This window comes from Heterocephalus glaber, unplaced genomic scaffold, assembly GCF_053883595.1.
Source record: "Heterocephalus glaber isolate CG9 unplaced genomic scaffold, H.glaber_assembly_v1.0 deba00001056, whole genome shotgun sequence".
Lineage (NCBI taxonomy): Eukaryota > Metazoa > Chordata > Mammalia > Rodentia > Bathyergidae > Heterocephalus > Heterocephalus glaber.
This window is the reverse complement of record NW_028258182.1, coordinates 465,617-488,797: the sequence shown is the minus strand read 5'-3', so window position 1 is coordinate 488,797 and position 23,181 is coordinate 465,617. Positions and strand designations below refer to the sequence as shown.

Sequence of the window (23,181 nt, the reverse complement as noted above, 5' to 3'; positions counted from 1 at the left end):
ATAAGGAATTAGTGCAATAAAAAGTGAAAGCCCAATGTATAAAAATATCTCAAAGGCAACTTTCAGTAAATTAATATGCTGAAAAAATTCCTAGACTTCATTTAATATAATTTGCTAGCAGGCATTAGGATTTTTAAAGCTGTTACTGAGAAATATTAGCTGTTCTTCAAAAGAGCATTTCTCCAAACCTGCCTTTAATAATATGGAGTCCCAGCTCTCATCTTGACCTCCCGGATCAAACCCTCCAAAGATGAGATCCGCGTTCAAATCAAGCTCTCACGATTGCTTAGGAGACACCACACCAAAACCAAGTCTTTGTTTACAACAATGGGCTTCAACTCGAGTGTGGATAAATAGAATCGTGAGGAACTTACACACAGTTCTAAAACACTTTTTGCAACTCTTCAATTCAGAAAATGCTCATTGATATCGCCTCTGTTCTAGGCCAAGGCTTCTGATAAGGAAGAAGGGGAAGTTTATGAAAAAAACATCGCTGTCTCCTTAGCACCAAGGCCCACGGCAGATGCTTGGTGAATCTGGACGAATGCTCAGTGAACGAACAGTTCAGTCCGCGGCCCCACTGCAAACATCCCTGCGCCCTTCTTAAGACCCCACCTTCCTCCGCTGTGAAATAAAGACAGCAGACCGTGACTTCTCCATGCCCTCCCACAGCAAGTGCTCTGAGACACTAAAGCAGCGCTCAGCTTTTGCAACCAGGCAATTAATACTGTAGGTTTTGCGAGCCGCATAGACTCTTGGAACTGTTCATCTCTGCTGTGCTGGGAAGGAGCCCCGACACAGCACATGCACAAAAGCGCCCCTAAAACCAAATCTGCATAAACAGGTGGGGAGATGTGCTAGTCTGAGGTGACTTACCAGCCCCTCCCCGACAGCTGCACCCTGGTCACGCAGGTGGTGGTTGCTTCATCTTGTCATCACTGTCACTTCTAGACCATTATCCTCATCTCTCCCTTAGCCTCTTTCTCCTGTGAGGCCACGGCCATCAGATCACAGCTCTGGCTCCCCCACCCTGTCATCCTCCACTTGCAGGTCTGGCCATTCACCAGCCTCTCCCACACATCCCACACCTGGTTCAAGTTCTGTCCAGGCCCAAGCTCATCCCTGCCCATTTCTCAGTATTTTCAGATCTAACCTGTGTCCTTCCACTTCCATGACCTCTCATCTCCTTAACCTTTTGTTTCCAAAGGTCTTTCTGAGCTTGGCTGCCACCCCCACACTTAGGGCCTTGACACCTTACAGCCTTGACTCCTTACAGCCTGGCCCATTCTCCACACAGAGGGTTCCTTTTACACAAGTTGAGTCCCTCTTCCATTTAAAATCCATAGTGCTCCTATCTCACTCGAGATGAAGAGTGAAGTCCTTTATTTGCTCCGTGGAACTTGAGAGCTGGAGTTAACTCATCTCCTGCCATTCCCCACTCCCAAACCTCACTTTCTCTGCACTACCCTCCTTGCATTCCTCAAGCAAGCCTGGCATTCACTGGCCTCAGGGCCTTTGCACCTGCTGTTTCCTGTGTCTGGAACACTTTTCCAGGGTACCACTTGGTCTCCTCACTGCCTTCACTTCTGCTTACATATCACTGTACCAAAGAGCCCTTCCCTGCCCACCTTATCTGAAGAGACCCACTCCAGCTCTGTCACCCTCCCCCCTTGTCCTGCTTATCTCTTCATAGCCCTTGCTATAACCTGACATGTTTATTTCTTTACATTTTGCTGTTTCCAGAACATAAGTTATAGGAAAGGAACAACTCTATCTTGTGCTGCTACATCCTCAGCACAGAGACCCCAACTCATGACACATGGTGGGTGCTTAATAAACATTTCCTGAAGTGGTCAAACCAAATCCCTTCCAAAGCAACTCACTTTCTTTCAGTGCTGCTGCCAGCAAGGAGGCAGCCTGGGGAGGCTCTCCGGGGTCAGGTCTAATGAGGAGGTGAGGTTCTAGATGGACATCTTCAAAGCCACTCAGTTCCCCAAGTTCAGCATAGATATGCAGCTTATCCTCCAAATACGTGCAGATCTGCTGGTCTTGGTTACTGAGTATCTCTAAAAAACAGTATTTACCATAGAAGGTTATCACTAATTCGAATACCACAACTGATATGCACAAATTGATATCACAAATTATGACAGAAAGTTGCTGCTACACAGCAAGCCATCTGCTCTAAAGGCAAAGCACATGTGGTTGGGTGGAGGAGACCCTGGTTCAAATCCTGCCTCTTTCACTTAGAAAATGATTTAGGAACCCTCCCACCTCCACCACACTTGATGAATGTTCATTTTCTTTTCCATTCCCCTAATTCCAGATAACCTTGCAAAGCTGTGCTTTGTTTATGCAGGCTGTTTCCTATTAAGACTAAACACCCAGCTCAGGAATGAAAATTGAGGTAGCCCCATCCATGATGAGTGAACGGCCACAAGGAAAAACAAGGTAAAGGCCTGAAACTCCTTGGGCTTCAGCTAGTCTTGGTTAAAAACCAAACACACTGGCTTATGTTTTTGTTTCTAAACATCTAATTTCTTTGACCATCTCTACATGATTATCAGCCTCATATTTCAACATGTTACAGAATTCTTAAAGCTCAGATGCCTTAACCAGCAACTTCTCTAGGGACATGCAGTCCTCGGTGCACCTCAGAATCATGTGGGGGAGTTAAAAACACTCAGGTCTACACCCCGAAGCCCACAGATTCTGATCCAGATGAGTGAGGGGCCCAGGCATCAGTAACAACCTCTCCGTGTGATTCTGATGTCAAGCCAGAATTGGGAACCAGCGAGCTAATCTTATTTCCTAACTTCACAGATTTGCATTCAATGGCCAGACCTACTGGCTCCTTGTCATACAACCATGACCAGACAGTGCTGCAACTTAAAGTTAAATTAAACCATCAGCCAGCAATGCCCATGCTCCTGTGACCAGCCTGCCCACAACTCTCGTCAGGCTGTTCTCTGGAGGGTGACTGGGCAGGGCCTCAGGTACATGCAATCACTCAGTCATGAGCCTCCCTTCATAACACCAGGGCTTTCCCAAACCCCAGGGGGACAGCACAGCCAGGGAGCCGGACGTGTCCACACCGTACCTTGACACTGCAGAATTCTGGCCACTCTGGCTTCAGCTTTCCGCCTCTCCTCATCACACTCACTTGTCCTTCCCCCTTCTTCTTCTGGGCAACTTTAAAAGACAGTAATTGAGAGATATAACAGAAACTAAATCCAAGTATCTTTAGGCTCATTAAAAAACAGGGCTACTTGGTAATAGAATTATTCATAAAGGTGAAAAATTCAACATAAAGAGAACCATCAGCCCCCTGGCCTGGCCAAGAGAGGGATCTCCCCGAGTATATAAAGGATCTTCCACAATAAACACAAACACGGCTCTCAAAGTCAGCAGTACAGGGTGACTCAGATATTCCAGCAAACGCGCACAAATGCATACATGCAAGCACACACAACCCATCCTGGCATTAAGAATAGCTAAGGTAGTAATTCTTGCTTTTTACAACATTTGGGCACTTGTATTCTTAAGGGAGGAAGGTTGAAAGGGCTAAAGGAATGGGAGCAGGGCACCATACTGGGTGGAATGCTGTTGAGGAGGAAAAATTTTATACACTATCCAGATCCAACTCATCAAATTACCTGTAAGAATGATCACGGCCTCTCTTGCACCCTCATTTTAAAAAACTGTCCTTGCACAAGTAATGAGGAACGAATTGACTTAGACATTTATTGATTCCTCAATACTAGGCATATAGGGAAGCATAAGGCCTAGTCCCTGCTCTCAAGGAGCTTCCAATCTAATGACATAAACATACGTGTATGTATACACATAAAGACAGGAGCTACAAGGCAGTGTTTGGCGAGCACCAAATAAATGCCTTAGGGAGCAGGTACTAAACAGGTAAGGAAGAGATCACTGGGACTGAAGAGGTCTTCATAAAGCAGGGGAAGCAGGAGCTGCACCAAAGGTCCAGGCGGTGGGGAGGGGAGGGCGCTGCATGCGGGGAGGTGAGCGGAGGGCAGAGCCGAAGGTGAGGGGCTCCCGAAGGCAGGCGGGGGCAGAGGCGGGGAGCAGACCACTCTGGCTGAGGCAATGTTTCACACAGGGGAGATATGGTTAGAATATTTCCCAGCTGAACACATCCATTCCATAGACTCCTGGCAGAAAAAAAAAATGTTACCCTTCTACAGCCTGCTGGATCTGCCTCATCCAGTTATTCCGTTCCTCCTTGGAGTTGGTGTGGATTTCATACATCTCAGGACCAGCAGATGAAGCGCTGATCAGAAACATTCCTCTCTCCTCATTAGCAACTTCTCTAGCAATGAGCTTCTGAAGGGAAATAACTGATGGCTTCTGATCCTACCAAAACGAGGAGAGTTTGCAGATGAAGCAGCACCCTCTAATGTGAGTTACCCCAAACCCAAAGTCCCAGAAAGCAACAGGGCTACAGAAACTGTTACTTCATTCTGGACCTTTTCAAAAGAGCGGCAAAAATTGCTGAGATCTCCATCCGAGAGGGTGGAGAGAAGAAAGGATGGAGAGACAGGGTTAAGGGGAATGTTTGTCCTTAAAAATAGTGGTTTAAAAGAACTATTTTTTAAAAGACAGAAAAAACAGAGAGGTAGGAAAAAGTATCAAAATGCTGTGGTCAAGAGAGAAGGGATTTTGAAGACTTGCCAGGAAGATAGTCTATCAAATATTACAAAGAGGTTGAAGAAAATGAAGGGTATAAAAAGTCTATTGGGTTTGGCTATTTATAGTAATTCAATTTCAATTCAGTAACAGAAACAGAACTCCAGAAATTAAGGAGATGGACTGTAGGACACAAGGTAAGAATGAAGAGGCAAGATCTTAAATTCTCTGGATGTATCCAGTACCTCTGCTATGGTCCTGCAGACCTCAGCAGCAGAACTACAAAGCCACTTGTAGGTGTCTCTTCTCACCAACCAGATGGTGGGCAGGAATGCTTCTAATTCATCTTTGTACACTGAGCACATTGTCTTGCAGAGTGAGCACTCAGTAATGTAAACTAGATTTTAGTAGCATTTCAACCAAGGGAAATAGGAAGAAAGTCTACAATTTGGTGCCCACACCATGACTAAATCATCTCTTTTACCATTATTTTCTGTGGACCTTCAATGAGGAGACTCAAGGATAAGGACGACCCTCATAACACTGATGCGGTTATGGAGCTATAGTTGAAAGAATGGTCAAAAGAATGGCTGCAGAATGAGCAGTGTTGGGGGTAAAGATGAGGAATCTGCTTTGGTTTGTGGCTTCCACCACTGTTTACAGAGTCAGCTGCAGAGTGCAGTTTTGTTTCTCCCTCAGGGACCGAGTGACGCCTTTATCCAGAACATGCCACTCTGCTCCCCACTGCTGACTCCTTGCTGCTAGCTTTTCTGTCTTCCCAGCATTGCACAGCTGTGCCACATCTGGAGCTATCTGCCAGGATGGACCAGGAATACCTTCTTTATATTTCTTAGAATAATGTGAAAAAATATGCATCATGACGGGACAGATTACTGGTCTACCCAATTCCAGGCTGTGCCTCTGAAAGGGGAAGCAAAAGCAGTTTTGTGGCAAGCCTTCTGGAATGCTGCCCCCTGAAGAAGGGAGGTCCTCTGAGCATTATTAGTGCCCCAGTTCTATAATGAATCTATTCTCCAAGCTGTTATCTACTTTCCTTGTTTCACTTTAGCTTCCTCAGCTTACAAGGTCAATGGCCTCTGTATGTAAAACACAGGGTGGGTTTGAATTAAGATACGAGACAGTGAAATTATTCGAACATGTTGGATAGTGTTGGAGGAGGAGGGGAGAGGCTCGGTAAGATCTTTCAAAAGTGAAGAATAAATAAAGGGGTAGAAAATAGCATTCATTACATCATGATCAAACCAGGAGGGACCAGAGACACATTCATCATTAGTCACATTCTTCACACATGAACACTAGCAGCGAGCAAGCACTCAAATTCTCAGGAGTGGAGGAAACACATTGGCTTTGGAGACAGGTATCGAACACTGGAAACCCAAAGGCCAAACTCGGCCTGCATGTTTTGTTTGTGCCATAGCACTTTAAAAAGCTATTTTTGAAAAAGTAAGTTGCCAACATTTAAAAACTGGGAGATTGAAACTTCTAGAAATCTCTAGGTTGCTGGGTACCTGGGAAAAAAAAGAAGATTGGCAATCCTGGGTCCATACTGTCATTTAAAAATATTGTCTACATAGCCAAGTAATCACTGCCCTCTTTGAGTTGGGACATGGACTTCCTGGTTGACTATAATCCCCCCTCACCCTCTGTTGTCTCACTGATACTGACTGTCTGGGTTCACTCATTTATGTTTCTGCCCAGTCCCTACTGGCAATTGAAGTTGAAGACCTCTGCTGTCATGGAAGAGGGAAAGAAGCTGCTGTCCATATCCTTTTTGTTACACTCTATCCATTCTGTGCTGATTCCATCAGTGAGTGATTCCACTGTGATAAAAAAATCTTCAGTTTGCTTCCTATTTTGAACCTGAACTTGCAGATCTACACATTTGCTTTGTTCTTTTAATTAATTTCTAAATTGTCTTTTTTAATATTCAAAAGATTCTTTGTAGACTCAGTATCCCAGGACTTAGTGAACATATCTACTTTTTCCTATGAATTGTATAGGTTTGGATCCTACCCCCTATTTCCAGATGAGCCCTCTTTAAAAACAAAACACAGAACTCTTATAAGGACAAGACTCTATTCTCTTGCTACCCCCAGATGCTTGTCTTATAGCTATTTCCAGTCATCATGATAGAACTTTCATGAAAGGGAAGAGGACCAAGAGATGGAGGGAGGAAAAAGGAGGGGAGAGAAAGGGGATAAAAGAAGAATTAAGATGTTTTATGCTCACGTATCAACTCCTCACAATGAATTTAATCATGTACTGCAAACGTAATAATAAAAAAAAAGAAAAACAAATTATGTCTTCTAGAACATGTAGCAAGATAAGCATCTACTAAAGGCAATTGTTCTAAAGGGCACAAAGAATGGAGAATCTCACCATGGGTCCTAGTGTGAACATAACTTTCTAAAAAAAACTAGGGTGAGACCTAGAGATGTAGATATCCATATTCCCTTAGCTAACACCTCAATTCCCCACAATGCTCACCCTACTTATGACACAGGGGCTACTATCAGATACACTTAGAGCACGTGATCCAACAATATAGTACACTTGACTTTTTAAGGGTAAATAGAGCTTTCTCTTTTGCTCCCTAATATCACTTTTATGTGTTGGCTAACATGTTCCAGCAAACCGTATCTGCAACATTTTACTGTGGTCCATGACCAAATACATTCTGCCCAGAAGAGGGAAGCTGTGGCTGCCTTCATTTTGATACTTGGCAGACTGTATTCTTAACCTCCCACTTAAAGGAAAGAGTGGTCTCTGGGTGGTACAGATAACTCTGCAAGGGTCATAAGAGATAAGAGGGACAGATACATAGTTCAAATCATACAGAAAGTTGAGCATCACAGCTGGATCTGAATCCATATGCTATGTTGTCCTAAAAAACAAGATAGTTCTCTGTATATTGTGTCTAGTTCTTGAGCAATCTGCAGGTCATTTAGCTTGTGATGCCACCCAAGAAGCAGGATTTGCTTCTCTTTCAGGTCTCTGGCTTGGAACAAATCTTTGTTTCTATAAAGATATGATATGAATGTTTCTCTTCCAGCCTGGCCCTCACCATCTCCCAGGTTAAACAAAATAGTCCGTACCTTTTCACTTTTTTCTCTATTTTTTCACAGATAACAGCATTGAAAGGCTGTTGGGAAAATCAGGAAGTTTTCATGTAATTTGCAGTAAATACAGTGCAAATAGATCAAGGGCAAGAGGACTTGTTTAGGCTTCCTGATATCCTCCACTGTAGCTCTATGACAAAGGCTTAGACCTTCATACAACTTGGGACACTGTGCCAATACGAGGCAGTGGCCAAAAAGGATAGAGAAGCCTCTCGGGCCAACCTGACAAGTTAGGACAGGCAGAGGAGATGCTGCTCTAGCCTGTTCCTCCTAGAACCCTATCACTGGGATGATGTGCTTCTTTGTTTTCTCTGAGCAGCAAAACAAAAACTTCATTAAACTTTGAATTTTCTGCAACCACCTGGAATTGATGCTATCATCTTATGCACCCAAATAGCCTATCACTCAGTGGATAATAAACACTTCCACTTTACAGAACCACCATTATAGTACAGATTAGTACTGTGTCTTGGAGCAGGGCCTGATGCTCCATCACCCTAACAAGTAGTTAACTGATGGCATCTGCCTTCTCTGCCATTTTGGACCACACAAACACTGCATAACACGTATTACAAAATACTGGTTTTTACTGCTGGTTTAATTGTGTGCTGACAAGACTAATCTAGACAATACAAAGACAAGTGTTATGTGAACAACCTTACTCATCAGAAGTCATTATAGTAGAAATAAAAGTCTTCTTCTGAGACCAAGATGGCGTTCTCTTGCTGGATAGCACACCATCTTGAAAGTTATGAGTGGGATCCGTAAGTGCTACAAGGGCACCATCCAACAGGAAAAGAGAGGGTAAGATACTGGAAATGGTGCCCCTGAATTGGCATTTTAGTTGCTAAATCTGAGAGAGGCAAATGAGGAAAGGGAACTCGAGGAAAGTCTAAGATAGCCACCCAGCCAACAGAGAAACCCATGGGGCTCAGGGCAGTGCCTATTCTCATCCAGGTTTGAAGTACTTCAACGTTTTTGTCACTGGTGATGCTAACTACTGAACCAGCTGTGAAACTGCTAACAACAATGAGAATATCATAGGCCCATGTTTTTGCCAGTGACAATTTTACTTTAATAGGAATTTCAGGAATTTTTCAAGGAAATGCTGGATTAAATCTATTATTAAAAATATGCATTGTATGACCATATACTTACAACAGCTGCAAAGATGTATTTCTGGTCTTTTTCTTGTAAAAAGAGCAGCAGATCAGTTAAAAGTAGAGCTAGGATATCTTCAAAGAAAAAATATTCTTAGTATTAGTGATGCAAACCACAGCTCAAATGCCTTTATTAAATACCCAAATTTCATGCTTGAAATCTAAAGACCATTTAATAAAAATAAAAGACTAACATTGTGTTCTAATTATGAAACTTTTATAAATCCCCTGTATTATTATACCTAGAGATAGAGCTAGAGATAATAGAAACCCATGTGTAAGTGTTCATGTTTGTGTGTGTGACTGTAGGGATAACCAATTTCCAGAAAAAATGGAATACTGCAGTTTTCAAAAGGAAAGGAAGCTACTTGAGTTTTTAAAAGGTTCTAACAGAACACTTATATTGAGGGGAAAAGATGCTTAATTAAAAGTGTAACAGGCAACTACCATGCCAACTCACATACGAAAACCTGCTCCTCTGACCCCCTAAATCTGAGCAAGGTTTGAGACACTGTTTATAAGAACCATCTTCACTCCAGTCACTGTGTAATCCAACCCAGCTACCGAACCACTCATTCTACTAAATGGACAAAGTGCATTAGAATCTATCTGCTGTGGTTAAGATTTTTTTCAACAAAACACTGAAAACTGTTGATCAGCAAATCCGTTTCAAATGTTAGTTGAACTTCCATCAAAACTGGATCATCCTCTCGTGGGTAATGACCCACTGAACTAGAATTTAGTAACTTGTACTTCTCATTGCTTACCTAAGGAAGTTATTATGATGAAGTGTGAGAAAAAGAGAAGAGCAGACCTGTGGTTCTTAGGCCTGGTTGCCAGGCAGACTGCCCTGGGGAGCTTTAAAACATTCCTGGGCCTTGGGCTTGATCCCATGACCAGTAAAATTAGAATCTCAGAGAAGAGACTCTTGAGCAGGATTCATTTTTTTAAGCTCTAGGGGTGACTCTAATGTGTCACCAATTTAAAAAAGCCTGAGTCAGGCAAGGTGCTAGCTACATGATCACCCCTTAAGAATTGAAATAAACTGTTTTAGACTCTAACCAGATTAACAGAGTCTAGTTAATGCCCTTTAGTGAACAGTAGCACCAAGAAAGTGCTTACACCAGGGCTAGCATGTGTGTGGATGTGTTATGTGATGCAACAAACAAAGACAACATTCAGAGTGTTTTCCTCTCTCTTTCATGATCTGACAGCCCCAGGCTGGCTTGGCACACACAGATCATGGCTGTGTAGGTGTACTACTTTGCTTTTAACGTACCACACTTGCCAGAAAAATATTTCCATGCCAACAATTAGCAGAACTGTCAGTGCCTTTGATTTAGACAGCAAACTTGCAGATTCATAAAAATACATGGGAAGGTTCTGACTCAGAGCAGTGTACTCCCTTCAGAGATTTGTACCACCGGTCACATTTGCTACTGAACTTCATAATTTAAACTTTCACCTGAAAAATCAAGGGTTTGTCTATGTATGTTTGAATTCTGACCCTCTTATTTAAAAAAAAAAACAAACAAACCTGTCCTCTGATGAATAGATAAGGTATATGAAAAGAGGAGAATTAGCTCAGCTGGAGCCACAGTACCTTTAAAACGACCCGTAGCAGTTTTCCAATAAACAAGGCCTTCGTGTAACAGTGTCCTTTCTTTACTGATCAGTGCCTGCTTTCTAAACACGTGGCCATTTTTGAGCTTTGTATATGTTTTGTTTTCAATCTTGTTCAGGATCTCAAGCCATTTTTGATTTTTCTCATACTCGCTGACTTTTAAATCCACAGCTGCAATCATATCTTTAATTAAGCAAAGAGCTTTGCATAAGTCTTTATGTTCTTCAGTTCTTTCTGCATGGAAAGAAAAAAGAAAGAACACCATACAATAAGCCAGAGGGCAAAGAAAGAAATTTCTTCTTTAATTTTGAAATATAGTGAAATCTATCATCCAGATAACAGAAATCCCATAAGAAAAATGTTTGATTAAATTCAAATTTATATTATCACTTTGCCTTCCCCACGTGCCAAAGAAAAACTATTAAAATATTTATTATAGAAGATTTTCATTAGTGGATGTAACTTAATTGACAATAAGATATTGGAGTTCTAAGGCTGAGTATGACTTTTCCCCTGCATCAGGGAAGGTGTCACAGACTAAGTTGGGCCTTCCTTCCTTCTTCCTTAGACACAGGTTACCAAGTAACTCTCACACTTTCCAAAAACAGACCCAGCTGAGTGACCACACCTGTGCTCTCTCAGAAACACAGCCATGGGGTGGCCTAAAGAGGCCCCAGACTCAACTGCCTTCCTGGATCCCTTCCTCCATGAAAATATTCAAAACTATATGTTACAGTCACATTAGCAAAAACAGGAATATATTCATATTATAATTAAAACATTTATTTGATTAACATTTTAATTTTTCCCCTTCTGATTGTGAAAAAACTGAAGTATTTCCAAGGGACCAGGACACTGCAAAACAAGTAAGTCAGCCATGCTCATGACAACAGAGTAAATCATAGCCAGTGATTTACATAGGCCAGTTGTTAGTTCTTAAAATACCGGTCACTTGCTCTCATGCCTGGATTACCTTAAGAAAACAATGGAGGAGTTTCGGCAACAGCCTCCTGAAACTTCAAATGCAAGAAAATTTGGCTATTTTCTGTATGTGATGATTGATGAAGATCACCTAGTTGGTGTTGATTGAGATGATGTGAACTGAAAGCATGAAGGAAAGGAAAGAAAAACTGAGAGGGAAACTAGAGGTTCTCCAGAGCCCAGAGCGGCAGAAATACATTCTCAGAAAGCGCAGACCAGACAAATGGGGATCTGTTCTCCAAAAGGTCTAAACATTTCCAGGTCTAAATGTTGTCACAGATTTGGAGGCTTTAATTAGAAAACCCCAAGGAACACATCCTGACACCCATCTTTACAAAGAAGATTCTTTCTCTCTCTCCACTCATCAAAGACCTTGCCTCACTACCTTACCTCACCTCCACAAAGTCGCTTCCCTCCAGAAAAGGGTCTTATTTCTAAAGAGCCTATTTCATGACTAGAAAAGCTGAGTACAGAAAATGAAAGTTGAGTTACAGGGTAATGTGGGTTAAGGCCAAGAAGAGGCTCAGCATCTTTGGACAATGTCCTTGGACAGTGTCTTACAATGCCCGGCCACTCAAAGTGGAGCAGCATCAGCCTTCTTCAGGAGTCTTGTCAGAAATGCTTGCCTTGCTCCCTCTCACTGTGCTTACTTGGAGTCTGCATGTAAACAAGGGGAAGGGGATGGCTAATAAGGTTTGAGGAGCACAGTCACAAAAGAGTCATGTGAACCAACGTCGCGCAGAAGTCTGGGTGTGACTGGGCATTGCTAAGGTCAGCTCTTAGGAGGAGTGTCTTTCGGCCACCACGTCGACTACATTGAGGGAACCTTAACTCACACCTCCAGCTTCTGACATAAGGGATTCTATGGTTCCCAAGCCCCTTACCAGGAATTTGGGACAGAATGATTCTTGAAGTAGCAAGTGGTGACTAACACAATCTGACAGATTTTAGTCCTTGAATTGGGGTGGTAAACTTTAGAGAGAGGCTATAAACGTGATGCAAACTGAAAAGCCTTAACTTTGTTTTCATTCCTCTGCTGAGAAAAAACTCGGGAAGCTTTTCTTTTTATATTATTTTTGTACTCCCTTGTGTGTTAAATTATGCAGAACAATGAAATGGGACATAAGGAGTAGATGCCACTATCCTTGCCTAGTCTTAGCTCTAATCATGACTAGAAAACATGGAAAGAATAAATCATGCATGTTATTCATCTAGATTCCTTCCAAGAAAAAAATGTTAGAAGATGACTTTTGTAAAGTAGGCATTTAAGATCTCGATGTAATTTTAATGATCTTGAAATCAAGTGATAATAATAATGTCAATAAAAAACAAAGCCCACTTCTGAGCACTTTGTTCATACCAGGCTCCGTACTGGGCACTTTCTGACACAATCTCATTTAATCCTCACAACAATTCCATAAGGCTAGGATTATTATTTTTACTTCATAATAGAGAAAACTGAAGCTCAGTTACTTAATTTGCCCAACTACTCACGGAGTAGCAGAGTCAAATATATACAATGGCAATGCAAGTTTATACAATTCCATATCCATTGCCCTTGTTGACATAACACACTACCATACTAATAATAAGTTTTAATCAAGATCAATAAATTGTTTGGGGATTAGGTGTTTTAATTTATTCATTCACTGTACCAATATGTATTTATTGACTGAGAGCCTAATTTTTAACAGCCATTGCATTAGGCATTGAAGATCTAGCTATGAACCAGACATATACAGGCCCTATAAATCCTACAAGGATCTTACAGGCAAGTCATGTGCATTAATGGTTTTTTTAAAGATGCCCAGGTGTTACTCCCAGCACCTGATGAACTGATGGGGTCAAAATAGCCCTTTCACACAACATTCTTGGGCTGATAATCACTGCTTGGGAGAGGTGACATTTGGTGACAGCATCAATGGCATCATGTCTCATCAGACTGCTGTGAAAGTAATAGGAAGCTGAGGAAGAGGAGATATTTAAAAGGTCCAAATAAGGGGAACTCAAGATCGAGGTATGAAGAAGCCTGCTTGGTTTGTGCTACTTGTAAGAATTCAGACTATTTAGAAAGCTGTATTATAAAAGATAATTTCTCAAAGTGAATCCCAATTCTAAGGCTTTAACAGTTTCCAAATATTGGAAATACTTACAAATCAGAGGACACAAACATTATTAGCTATTCAGCACACCTTGGCTATGTTTAAAACTAGTAAGAGAGGCAAATATTGTCCAGGAGTCATCACTTACCCTTTGTGTACTGCAGGACCCTTTCCACCAAGACGGGGTATTTTGTGATACGTTGGGTGACCAGAAGAATGCATTCTGGAATTCCTCGGCGTCGGGCCAAAAGATTACTATTTTGAAGCTTAAAAATAAGCATATTTTTATATACACAAATTCTTACTTGTATTTACTTTTTTTTTTTTTTTTGAGACAGGGTCTTGCTAAGTAGTCTAGGCTGGCCTTGAACTCACTATGTCTTCCAGGCTGGCCTCAAACTCATCATGATCCTCCTGCTTTAGCCTCCCTAGTGCTGGGATTACAGGTGTGCACTGCCACACCAGGCTTGTATTTATTTTTTACATGTAAATTTGGTAATATAAAAAAATCTCCAACATATTCAGGCTTAACATATTTATCATCATTAATTAAAACCTGACGCATCATCATTAAATTTTATACTTTGTCATTAATTTCAATGCCCCAATACTCCAAGATTTCAAGAAATTTCAAGTTACTCTAATGTATTTGTAATTAACTCCAAAAGTGAACAAATTTTTGGAATTCATGAATAACATTTTAAAATAACTAATCAAAATCAAAGTTAATTTTGAGCATGAGTTTGCAGTTTGCTATTTGTTTAGTCAACACATTTCCCACCACATTTGTTATTATGCCTTATAGCACTTAAAGTTCCTTCTAGCCAGGGCAACTTTTTGCTGAGCATTTCAAAATATTCCTCAAGTTTTCCAATCCTCAACACGTGTACATGCAAAAATAAAAAAGAGAAGAATCTGGTAGCATTCTTAAAATGGTAGGTAAAATTTAGATTCCAAGAAGCTTTATAGAACAAATTTCTTACACAAATGAACTGGAAAGGGGGAAAAAGGGACAGAGAAGATTCAATTTAAAGGAGATTTAAGAGATAACCACCATATACAGTATGTTAATCTTGTCAGAGCCTGATTGAAGGAATGCAATTTCATGAGATAAACACTGAAATTTGAAGATATCGAGGAATTATTGCTAATTCATTTATTTTTAAGCAAAACATTTGTTGGTACATTTTAGATATACATAACCATAACACTAGTCATAGGGAATTTACCTCTATGATAATGTGATCATCATATTTTAAAAGATATACTCTTTAAAGATATGTATTACAAATGAAATTATAAAATGCCATGGATTTGCTTCTAATTTTGAAGCAAACTAATACTTGAAACTAATTTGAAAGGCATTGGGTGGAATCTGTATTTCCTTTTACTTTGGTTTCTCTGATATGTAACTTGTCAGGGAATGAAACGGCTTCCCAGAATACTGTAAATCTTCACAGAAGTTTGGAGGACATGACCTCACAGATATAAGATACCAAAAGAAAGGACTGTGGAGAAATATTTAACATAGAAAAAAGACTTTCCATCTTTCCCACAAATGTACCACTTCCTTCTCTTTCCTTTGAAAACAAGAACCTAGATATGAAACTTGTCTAAATCATACAAGGCACAGCATGACCTATTTCCCCATGCTGGTTTACCACTTTGTAATCAAATTTTAAAATACTTGCCTTAATAAAATTCTGAAACTTTTTATTCTGCTGGAGTTCCTTAAAGAGGCTAACAGCTTCCTTATGATGGCTACAGAATTCACCATATATCCTTTTCATCTTACTTGCATTTTCTTCTGAAAACTGAGAATAACATTTCAGTAATGGTTTATAAGTTTAGTAAGTTTTAAACACAGAAAAGAACATGCAATTTTAATGTATTTTAGAATATTCTCTGCAAATTTAGAACAGACATGAAATTTCTGAATATAATTACTTCTTTTTTCCAAGGACTTTAAAAATTAACATAAAAGAAACTTCTTAAGTGATAAGGGTCAACTTAATAAGATTATATTATGTTATAATATAATACCCTAATATACTTATTATCAAGTAAAATGAAAAACATTGGATGTCTTCTATTCTTATTTTTAGGTGGTTTTTTTTTTGGAAAGCTTTCTTCTTCCAATTTGTATTTTAAATATTTTTATGTATTGAATGTCCACACATCACAAGTAGATTAAGAGGTAGGCCATCATTAGCTAAGATGAAAAAAGAATCATGAATACCCAGAATGCCAGTTTATTAACTGAAGAAGAGACACTGCCTGAATGCTTCAGTAGGCCTGACCTGAAGAAAAGTCTCTGTAGAAAAATCTGAACAGAAAAAAACTTAAGAGTCACAGAATGGTGTTGAGAGAATTAGAATTATTCAAATGTCAAAATTTTTAGATTATGAAAGCTCTACGTGCACATGTTCACACTGAAGATCATTACAACAGAAACCAGAACACACCCATCCTCCTTGAAAAATATTTAAAATTTACACCTTACATCTCTGATATTTTCATCGTTGCTTACAGTTTTATATATGCATGAAGTCAATATATCTCAAAAGATGATCCTTAATTCAATTACAATTGCTTTTTAAAAAATCTAACAAAACACATACAGGCTCTAAATAAGTGTGAGAGCTACACATATTCATGGATTGGAAAACTCAACATAGCAAAAATATTAATTCCCTCCAATTTGATATACAGATTTAATGCAATTTTTATCAAAATCCCAGCAAGGTTTTATAAATATAGAAAAGACTCTCCTAGAATGTAATGTATTTGAAATGGCAAAAGAAATAAAGTAGCTAAACAATTTTTAGAAGAAGGATAAAGAAGAACTCCATCATGCAATTTAAAGGCATATATATATATGTATATTTATAAAGATTTTATGGAAACACAGACATACAGATCTATAGAACAGAATAGAAAGAAACCTAGAATGCTCAATTGACTTTTAGCAAAGATGAAAAAGCAACTCAGTGGAGAACTAATAGCCTTTCCAGTAACAAATGGTGCTGGAGTAATTGGACATCCATACATATAAAATAGAAATGAAAAAAGAACCTAAATGTAAGCTTCATAGCATTTTCTTTTACAAAAAAAAAAATGCTCGAAGTGGGACACAGATTTAAATGTAAATCATATAACTTTTAGAAAAAAAAAATGAAGAAAATCTTTGCAATCTATGTCCAGACCAAAAAAAAAAACAAAAAGCAAAATCTTTTAAAGGAAAAACTGATAAGTGAGAGAAGAAGGCACTGAGAAAATAGTTACAAGCTATGTAATTAACAAGGACTTACTATCTAGGCTAGGTAAGAAATCTCAATTGTTTTATTCCCTAGATATGAATTCTAGAGTTCCAATGATGGCAGATTTGCCTCCTTCTCCCTTAAGCCAACATTTCTCTGGGACACTAATAAGACTATCACAGCCCACAGGGGAAAACCATGACCTCCATTACATCAAAGAGTCTAAGAAGAATGTTCTTTAGGGGATTCACTTATGATTGCAAATCCTGGTGGAGGCATCAACAGAGCCTGGATAATCCAGCCAGGTTCTGTGACATCGTTGGCTATCAGGAACCATTAATACCAACCAACCTCAAGCAACATCAAATAAAACCAGCCAAGCCCAACTGGCAATAATTGTAAAGAAATCTATTCCATTTCAGCATACATTTTTATACTGTAAAGAGTTACAAACTGTTATGGCTTGTATCTAGATGTCCCCCCAAAGCCTCATGTGCTCAGAGATGGGGCTTTCAGAGATTGCTGAATCTAAGGCATATGAATATGGATTAAGGGTGTGTGATAACTAAATTAGTCCACCCATTGGTTTAGCATTGTCCTGGGTGAGGATAAAGGGAACCCCTTCCCTGGGTGTGGGTGACATCAATCAATAGGCTTATAGCCTGGGTAGTACATACAGAGAAAGATAGGAGGCAGGTGGCTCCTGCTTGCTGCTTTCTGCCTGCAATGCCATGACTGTTTCTCCTCTGTGATGCCCCTCTACCATGCCACTCTGCCTTGGAGCCAGCCAATTATGGACTGAAACTTCTACAAAGGGTAAGCACAAATAAACCTTTTCTCCTCTAACTTGTGGGTGTCAGGTATTTTGTCTGAGCAACAAAAAAGTAACCAAGAAACAAACCTTTAGGTTTTTTAAGCCAAGGCCTTCAAACCTTCCTTACCTGCTGTACCAGAATATCTCCAATCCGGCTGATCACAAAATTTCTGTCATTACCAGTACAGGATTCCTGCTTGCGCTCCTTCAAACTAGAGAAGAAATGCCTGTGGATTTCAAGCAACTCATCTAAGCAGGGGAAAATCTTATCCACGGTGCTGTGGTCAAGCTGCAGCTCCTCCTTCATGCCTTTCCTGAAGATCTCAGACATGATGAACAGGGTCTGGATGTGATGCATTTCTGTCTGCATTAGCTCTGAAATGTGTGAGCAGACACGTGTTCCAAAGAAGCTTAAAACATGAGTGTCCCTATAGACCTAAATTAGCAGCTCAGACTATGTTACAGAAATAAAAGAGAAGGAATATGTAGGAATAACAGGGATATTTCTTCCAATATACAAATCAGCCCTGATTAAACATTTGAGCTCAGAATAGGAAGCTATTTTCTTTTTCCCAGGTATTAAAAGGTATATGCATAGAAGCCAAGTGCAAGATATAAAAATCAAGTGCATCAGAAACTCTAGCCAGCATCTTTATGTCCTTCTGTTTGGAACTACACCCCATTCCTACCTTACTGTCCTATAAAATATAACTTAGTTTACTTGTTATTTTCCTCCTTTGGGTTTTGCACTGAGTAAAACAATTAATTTGGTGGATTAACTTGAACTAAATATATAAAGTTCTTGAATGCAGCCATTGAGGTTCTTTCTGTTGCAGAACCTGTCTCCAAAATTTCATTTTCTCCAGAGGTAAATGGTAAATCACAATTACAGGTCACAAAAGAAAGTAAAAAAAAAAAAAATGACATCCAATAGAAGAAAATATTTGCCAACCATTGCTCTGATAAGGGACTTATTTAAAAACATATTAAAAGAACATATTTTTTAAACTTACAACTCAAAAATATTATAAAAACAATTTAGAAATGAGCAGAGGATTTGAATAGTTTTTTCTCCAATAAGGTATACACTAAGTGTCTGAAAAGCTGTTCCACAGCACTGGGGTGCAGCTCAATGGCAGAGTCTCACTAGCATGTACAAGGCCCTGGGCTAGATTCCCAGCACCATCGTGAGAAAGCAGAGAAACAACTCACAAACTCACCTTAGTGATTCTACCTCACACACACTAACAATTATACTAAGAAAAAAGTGGACAGCAAACAAGTGTTGGTGAGGATGTGGAGAAACTGGAATGCTCATATATTGTTGGAGGGCTGTAAAACAGCATAGCTACTTTAGAAAACAGTCTGGCAAGTCCTCAAAAGATTAAAAATAAAGTTACCATATGATTCAGAAAGTATAAACAGCCCCAAATATCCAACAACTGATAATTAAATATATAAAATGGAATATTATTCAGCCATAAAAAGGAATGGAGTATTAATATATTATTACAACTAGAATGAACCTTAAAAATATTATGCCAAGTGACAGGAGTCAGTCACAAAAAGAGCACATATTGTACCATTTATGTAAAATAGGCAAAATAGGTAAACCTTTAGGGTCAGAAATTAGGTCAGTGGTTGCCAGAGGCTGTTAGAAAGGGAAAATGGGGAGTGATAGCTACTGGGTAAGAGGTTTCTTTTTGAAATTGATACAAACATTTTAGAATTAGAGAATGCATGATTTTTGTACAACTTTGCAAATACACTCAAAACCATTAGATTATACACATTTCAGAGGTGAATTTTATTGTATGCTAATTATTTTTATTGTCTGTTAATTATGGTTCAACTTTTTAAATGCATTAGAGAGAAAATAAGAGCTCAATGTGAGACATACTACCAGTACAAGTTCTACAAATGTGAGCACTTCCAAACTCACTGTATGTTTCAGGGAAGAATCTAGGATTTCAGCTGTGGAAAGTAAGTCAGTCTACATGTAACTTTCTTTTACCAAAAACAAGAATGTCTTTCATTGGAAACCCACTAGCTTTATGTAATTATTATTTCCTGAAATGGTTTCGGTGCCTCCTCTGTGTTTCCCCATATCATTTCCCTTAATCTTTTAATTCGTTTACTCCTTTTGACCTCACAAGTATGAAGAAGTCTCTTTATCTTTAAAAGGGAAACAGCAAGGAAGAGAAGATGAAGGATTTTGCAGGAATACAAGAGCCATGCCATGCGTAATAATTAATCTTAATGGGTTAGATTGTTTTTAATAATATATGAAGTTGAGCGGTAACTGCAAATAACCACATAATACAAAAGCTTGAGAAATACTAAAAGGGATAGCTTCTTCCCACACAAGTTCTGATCTCACAGCCCCTGGCAGGTTCTCCACTGACCTGTGTGACCACCACCTGATAAAGGCAAGCAGGTAGCCTCCCCACCAGGAGACCTGCAAACACAGAGTCAAGGAAAACGAAAGGCTATCTCATCTTCAAAGTACAGTATCTCCTTTTTGGGGAGGGAGGCTGAGGATTGAACCCAGGGTTTAACACATGCTGGGCAAATGCTCTACTGCTGAGCTATATCCCCAGCCCTAAAGTGGGGTATCATCTTAAAATTACTCTTTAGTATCTATTTTGAACTTGAATTCTTTTAAACTTCATTTTTTTCCTAATTAGTATATAATTTCACCTCCCCTATTTCAGATTGCCTCTATTCCAAATACCGTGAAATAGTGACATACGTCCACAGTTAAATTCCATACTCAGGATGGCGGCACACCATCAAAGTTGTCCTAACCTGGCTATTATTTCTCATGCTGCAGTTGACGAGGATGGCTCCCGGTAAATGCAGCCAAACTGCAAGGTCACATGCAAAAACCCTGTCTGCTGTCCATGAAATAGGTGCAAATATTACCTAAAAGAGGAGAAAGTATAGACCAAGCCAAGGAGTTCTGGTTTGGATCTAAAATGTTCTGTAAAAGTCTCATATATCTGGAAGGCGACTGGATTATGGGGCACTGTACTTTTCAGTGGATTGATCCACTGAAGAGTTCACGCTGAACGTGCTGTCAGGAGGTGGGGGCTGGCTGGAGGTGTCAGTGGGGCATGACCTGGAAGGGTGTATTCTGGTCCCCAGCTCCTCCCTCGCTCTCCGCTTCCCGGCTGCCAGGGGGAGCAGCTGTCCTCCACCAGGCCCTTCCACCATGGTGTTTCTGCCCTGAAGCCAATTTGGATGGAACCCACTGGAAACTGTGGGCCACACAAACTTCTCTTCCTTTAAGTTGTGGGTGTAGGGTATTTTGTAATGGGAAAGTAACTAAGTCACTATGTGACTTGAAAAGGTAAGAGAAATAAACATTAGCTTAAACCAGACTCATACGTTGCTCCCATTTAAGCCCCAGAACAACATTTCAAATCTGAGTGTCATTATCCCGGTTATACAGATGGAGAGATTGAGGCCAGGTAAGTCGGATAAATTATCTGTGATCAGGCAACTAGAATAGAGCATGAAACCAGGTCTGTGTGGTTTCAAATGTCATATTCTTTCCTCTACCCCACACTGCTTCAGCCCCACGATGTATTTGAGATACTTACCAAAAATGACATCTTGCCTTTTGACAACATCCTTCTCCTGCCTACTGCAAAATGAGGGGTCCACCACCATGCTCCATGACTCTGCTTCAAACTCCTGGGCCTCGTTGCTGAGGTCACGCCACAGGGAAGAGTCCACGACATCTAACATGTTCAGAAAAGGAAGGCCAAAAGGGACAGTAACACACACAGAACAACAGACCTTGTTAGGTGCCATGTTTTCAGCTTTTGTACTTTAAACACACCTATGGGAACAGAGACAACTCAGCCAAAATACACAATCTTGTGGAGTTGGAAGATCTGAAAACCAGAATGACAAAATGGTCCCTATCAAGAGAGCTTTTGTGAAAGCAAAGGAGAACCAGACATAGCAGCCTATATGTCCATCAACAGATGAATGGATACAGAAAATGTGATATATACCATGTTTCTCTGAAAATAAGACCTAACTGGAAAAATAATCAGCCTTGAAAACTAGAGATCAAAAATCCAGCCCAGATCAGCCTATTCTGCTTTGCAGAGTAGCCGCTGAGCAAGAGAATAGTGATGGCAGGTAAGGCAAGGATAAGCTGCCATTTTTGATCTCCAGTTTTCAAGGATATTGTCCATCTAGGTCTTATTTTCAGGGAAAGGAGGTATACACAATGGAGCCTTACTTAGCCATGAAGAATGACAAATTTCAGTCATTTATAGAAAACTGGATACTCCCTGAGACCATAACATTAAATGAAATAAATCAGAAACACAAGCATATCACATGGTTTCTCTTATATGAACAACTCAAAGTATAAATGATTTCAAAAGCAAAATAATGATAGATATCACAAAATAGAGAGGCATATCTTCTGCAAATGGGAAAGGAATCTACAGATGAAGGGAGGGGCGGAGGAGGAGAAGACAAGGGGATGTACAAAGAATTAAGATGTGTTGTGTACATGTACCAACTCCACACAATGAATGTAATCATTATGTACTGCAAACATATACCAATAAAAACAAAAAAATAGTGACTGCGTACATGGGGTTAAAAAAAAGAAACCTGAAGATTCTTTTGTTCATTTTGGCTTCCTCTATTTTACTCCTACTTTAGGGAACCTTCAGAATCCACAATGTGCTCATAGGATCTCACTCAACCACTTCTTTGTCCCGGGTTATTTTGCACTGTTTACTCAGAGGTAAAGTTTGAACTGGCCCACTTGGTTTGTTCTGGACTTGGCAAAGCACATAGCAGGGTATAAGGATTTAAACCACAGGTAAATGCAGATTTTTCTGGCAGACATACATATTAGACACACATACGCAAATACCCTTCAGGAAAACCAAATCCTATTGTCCTAAATAGCACTCATCAGAGAGGTTCCAGCTCACATCTGTAATATGGAGCTGACAACAGATTTAAAGGAACAGGTTGCTGAGGTAGAGTCCTCCCCTCTCTCTTCTTCCACTTGGATTTCTTTTATTTGTTGATGGATGTTGGATATGAAAAGTAGTTCCCCAAATTAGGTCCTGTCCTATAAAATACACTTTAAAAATGCTTTTATTCCCCTAGAAGTAGGAGGTAACAAGTGGGGGAAACTACTCAGAAATCCAGGCAAGACCAATCTTTACTAATTAAAATCTATATTTTAATTAATAGACTTAGGATCCTATTCCAGTCCATCAGTTGCTGTAAAACCTCTTTTCAATGATGAGCACAAAATGTACGTCATTCTTTTCACAGACCATGACCCTGTTCTCTTAGGGACATTCCATTTAAAAGTTATATCATGTCTCCTTGATTACTCCCTGGTTGTTTCTTTCAAGATGGAATTTTCTTTCTTCTTAAAAGTGGAACCTATGCCAAATAGA

The 23,181-nt window shown here is 39.8% G+C and overlaps 1 protein-coding gene across 5 annotated transcripts in view; it reads right to left on the bottom strand.

The window, feature by feature from the left end:
- The window catches only part of Arhgef28 (Rho guanine nucleotide exchange factor 28), a 328,072-nt gene that overhangs the window by 47,872 nt on the left and 257,019 nt on the right, over positions 1 to 23,181 (bottom strand). For all 5 annotated transcript variants that reach the window (XM_021251666.2, XM_004874150.4, XM_087209586.1 and 2 more), the window contains 9 exons: positions 21,337 to 21,477; positions 17,859 to 18,106; positions 15,349 to 15,471; positions 13,806 to 13,923; positions 10,554 to 10,808; positions 8,949 to 9,025; positions 4,199 to 4,377; positions 3,101 to 3,192; positions 1,884 to 2,066 (listed from right to left, as the gene is read on the bottom strand). In XM_021251666.2, the coding sequence (XP_021107325.1) occupies positions 1,884 to 2,066; positions 3,101 to 3,192; positions 4,199 to 4,377; positions 8,949 to 9,025; positions 10,554 to 10,808; positions 13,806 to 13,923; positions 15,349 to 15,471; positions 17,859 to 18,106; positions 21,337 to 21,477 (1,416 nt within the window). The remainder of the gene's footprint in view (positions 1 to 1,883; positions 2,067 to 3,100; positions 3,193 to 4,198; positions 4,378 to 8,948; positions 9,026 to 10,553; positions 10,809 to 13,805; positions 13,924 to 15,348; positions 15,472 to 17,858; positions 18,107 to 21,336; positions 21,478 to 23,181) is intronic.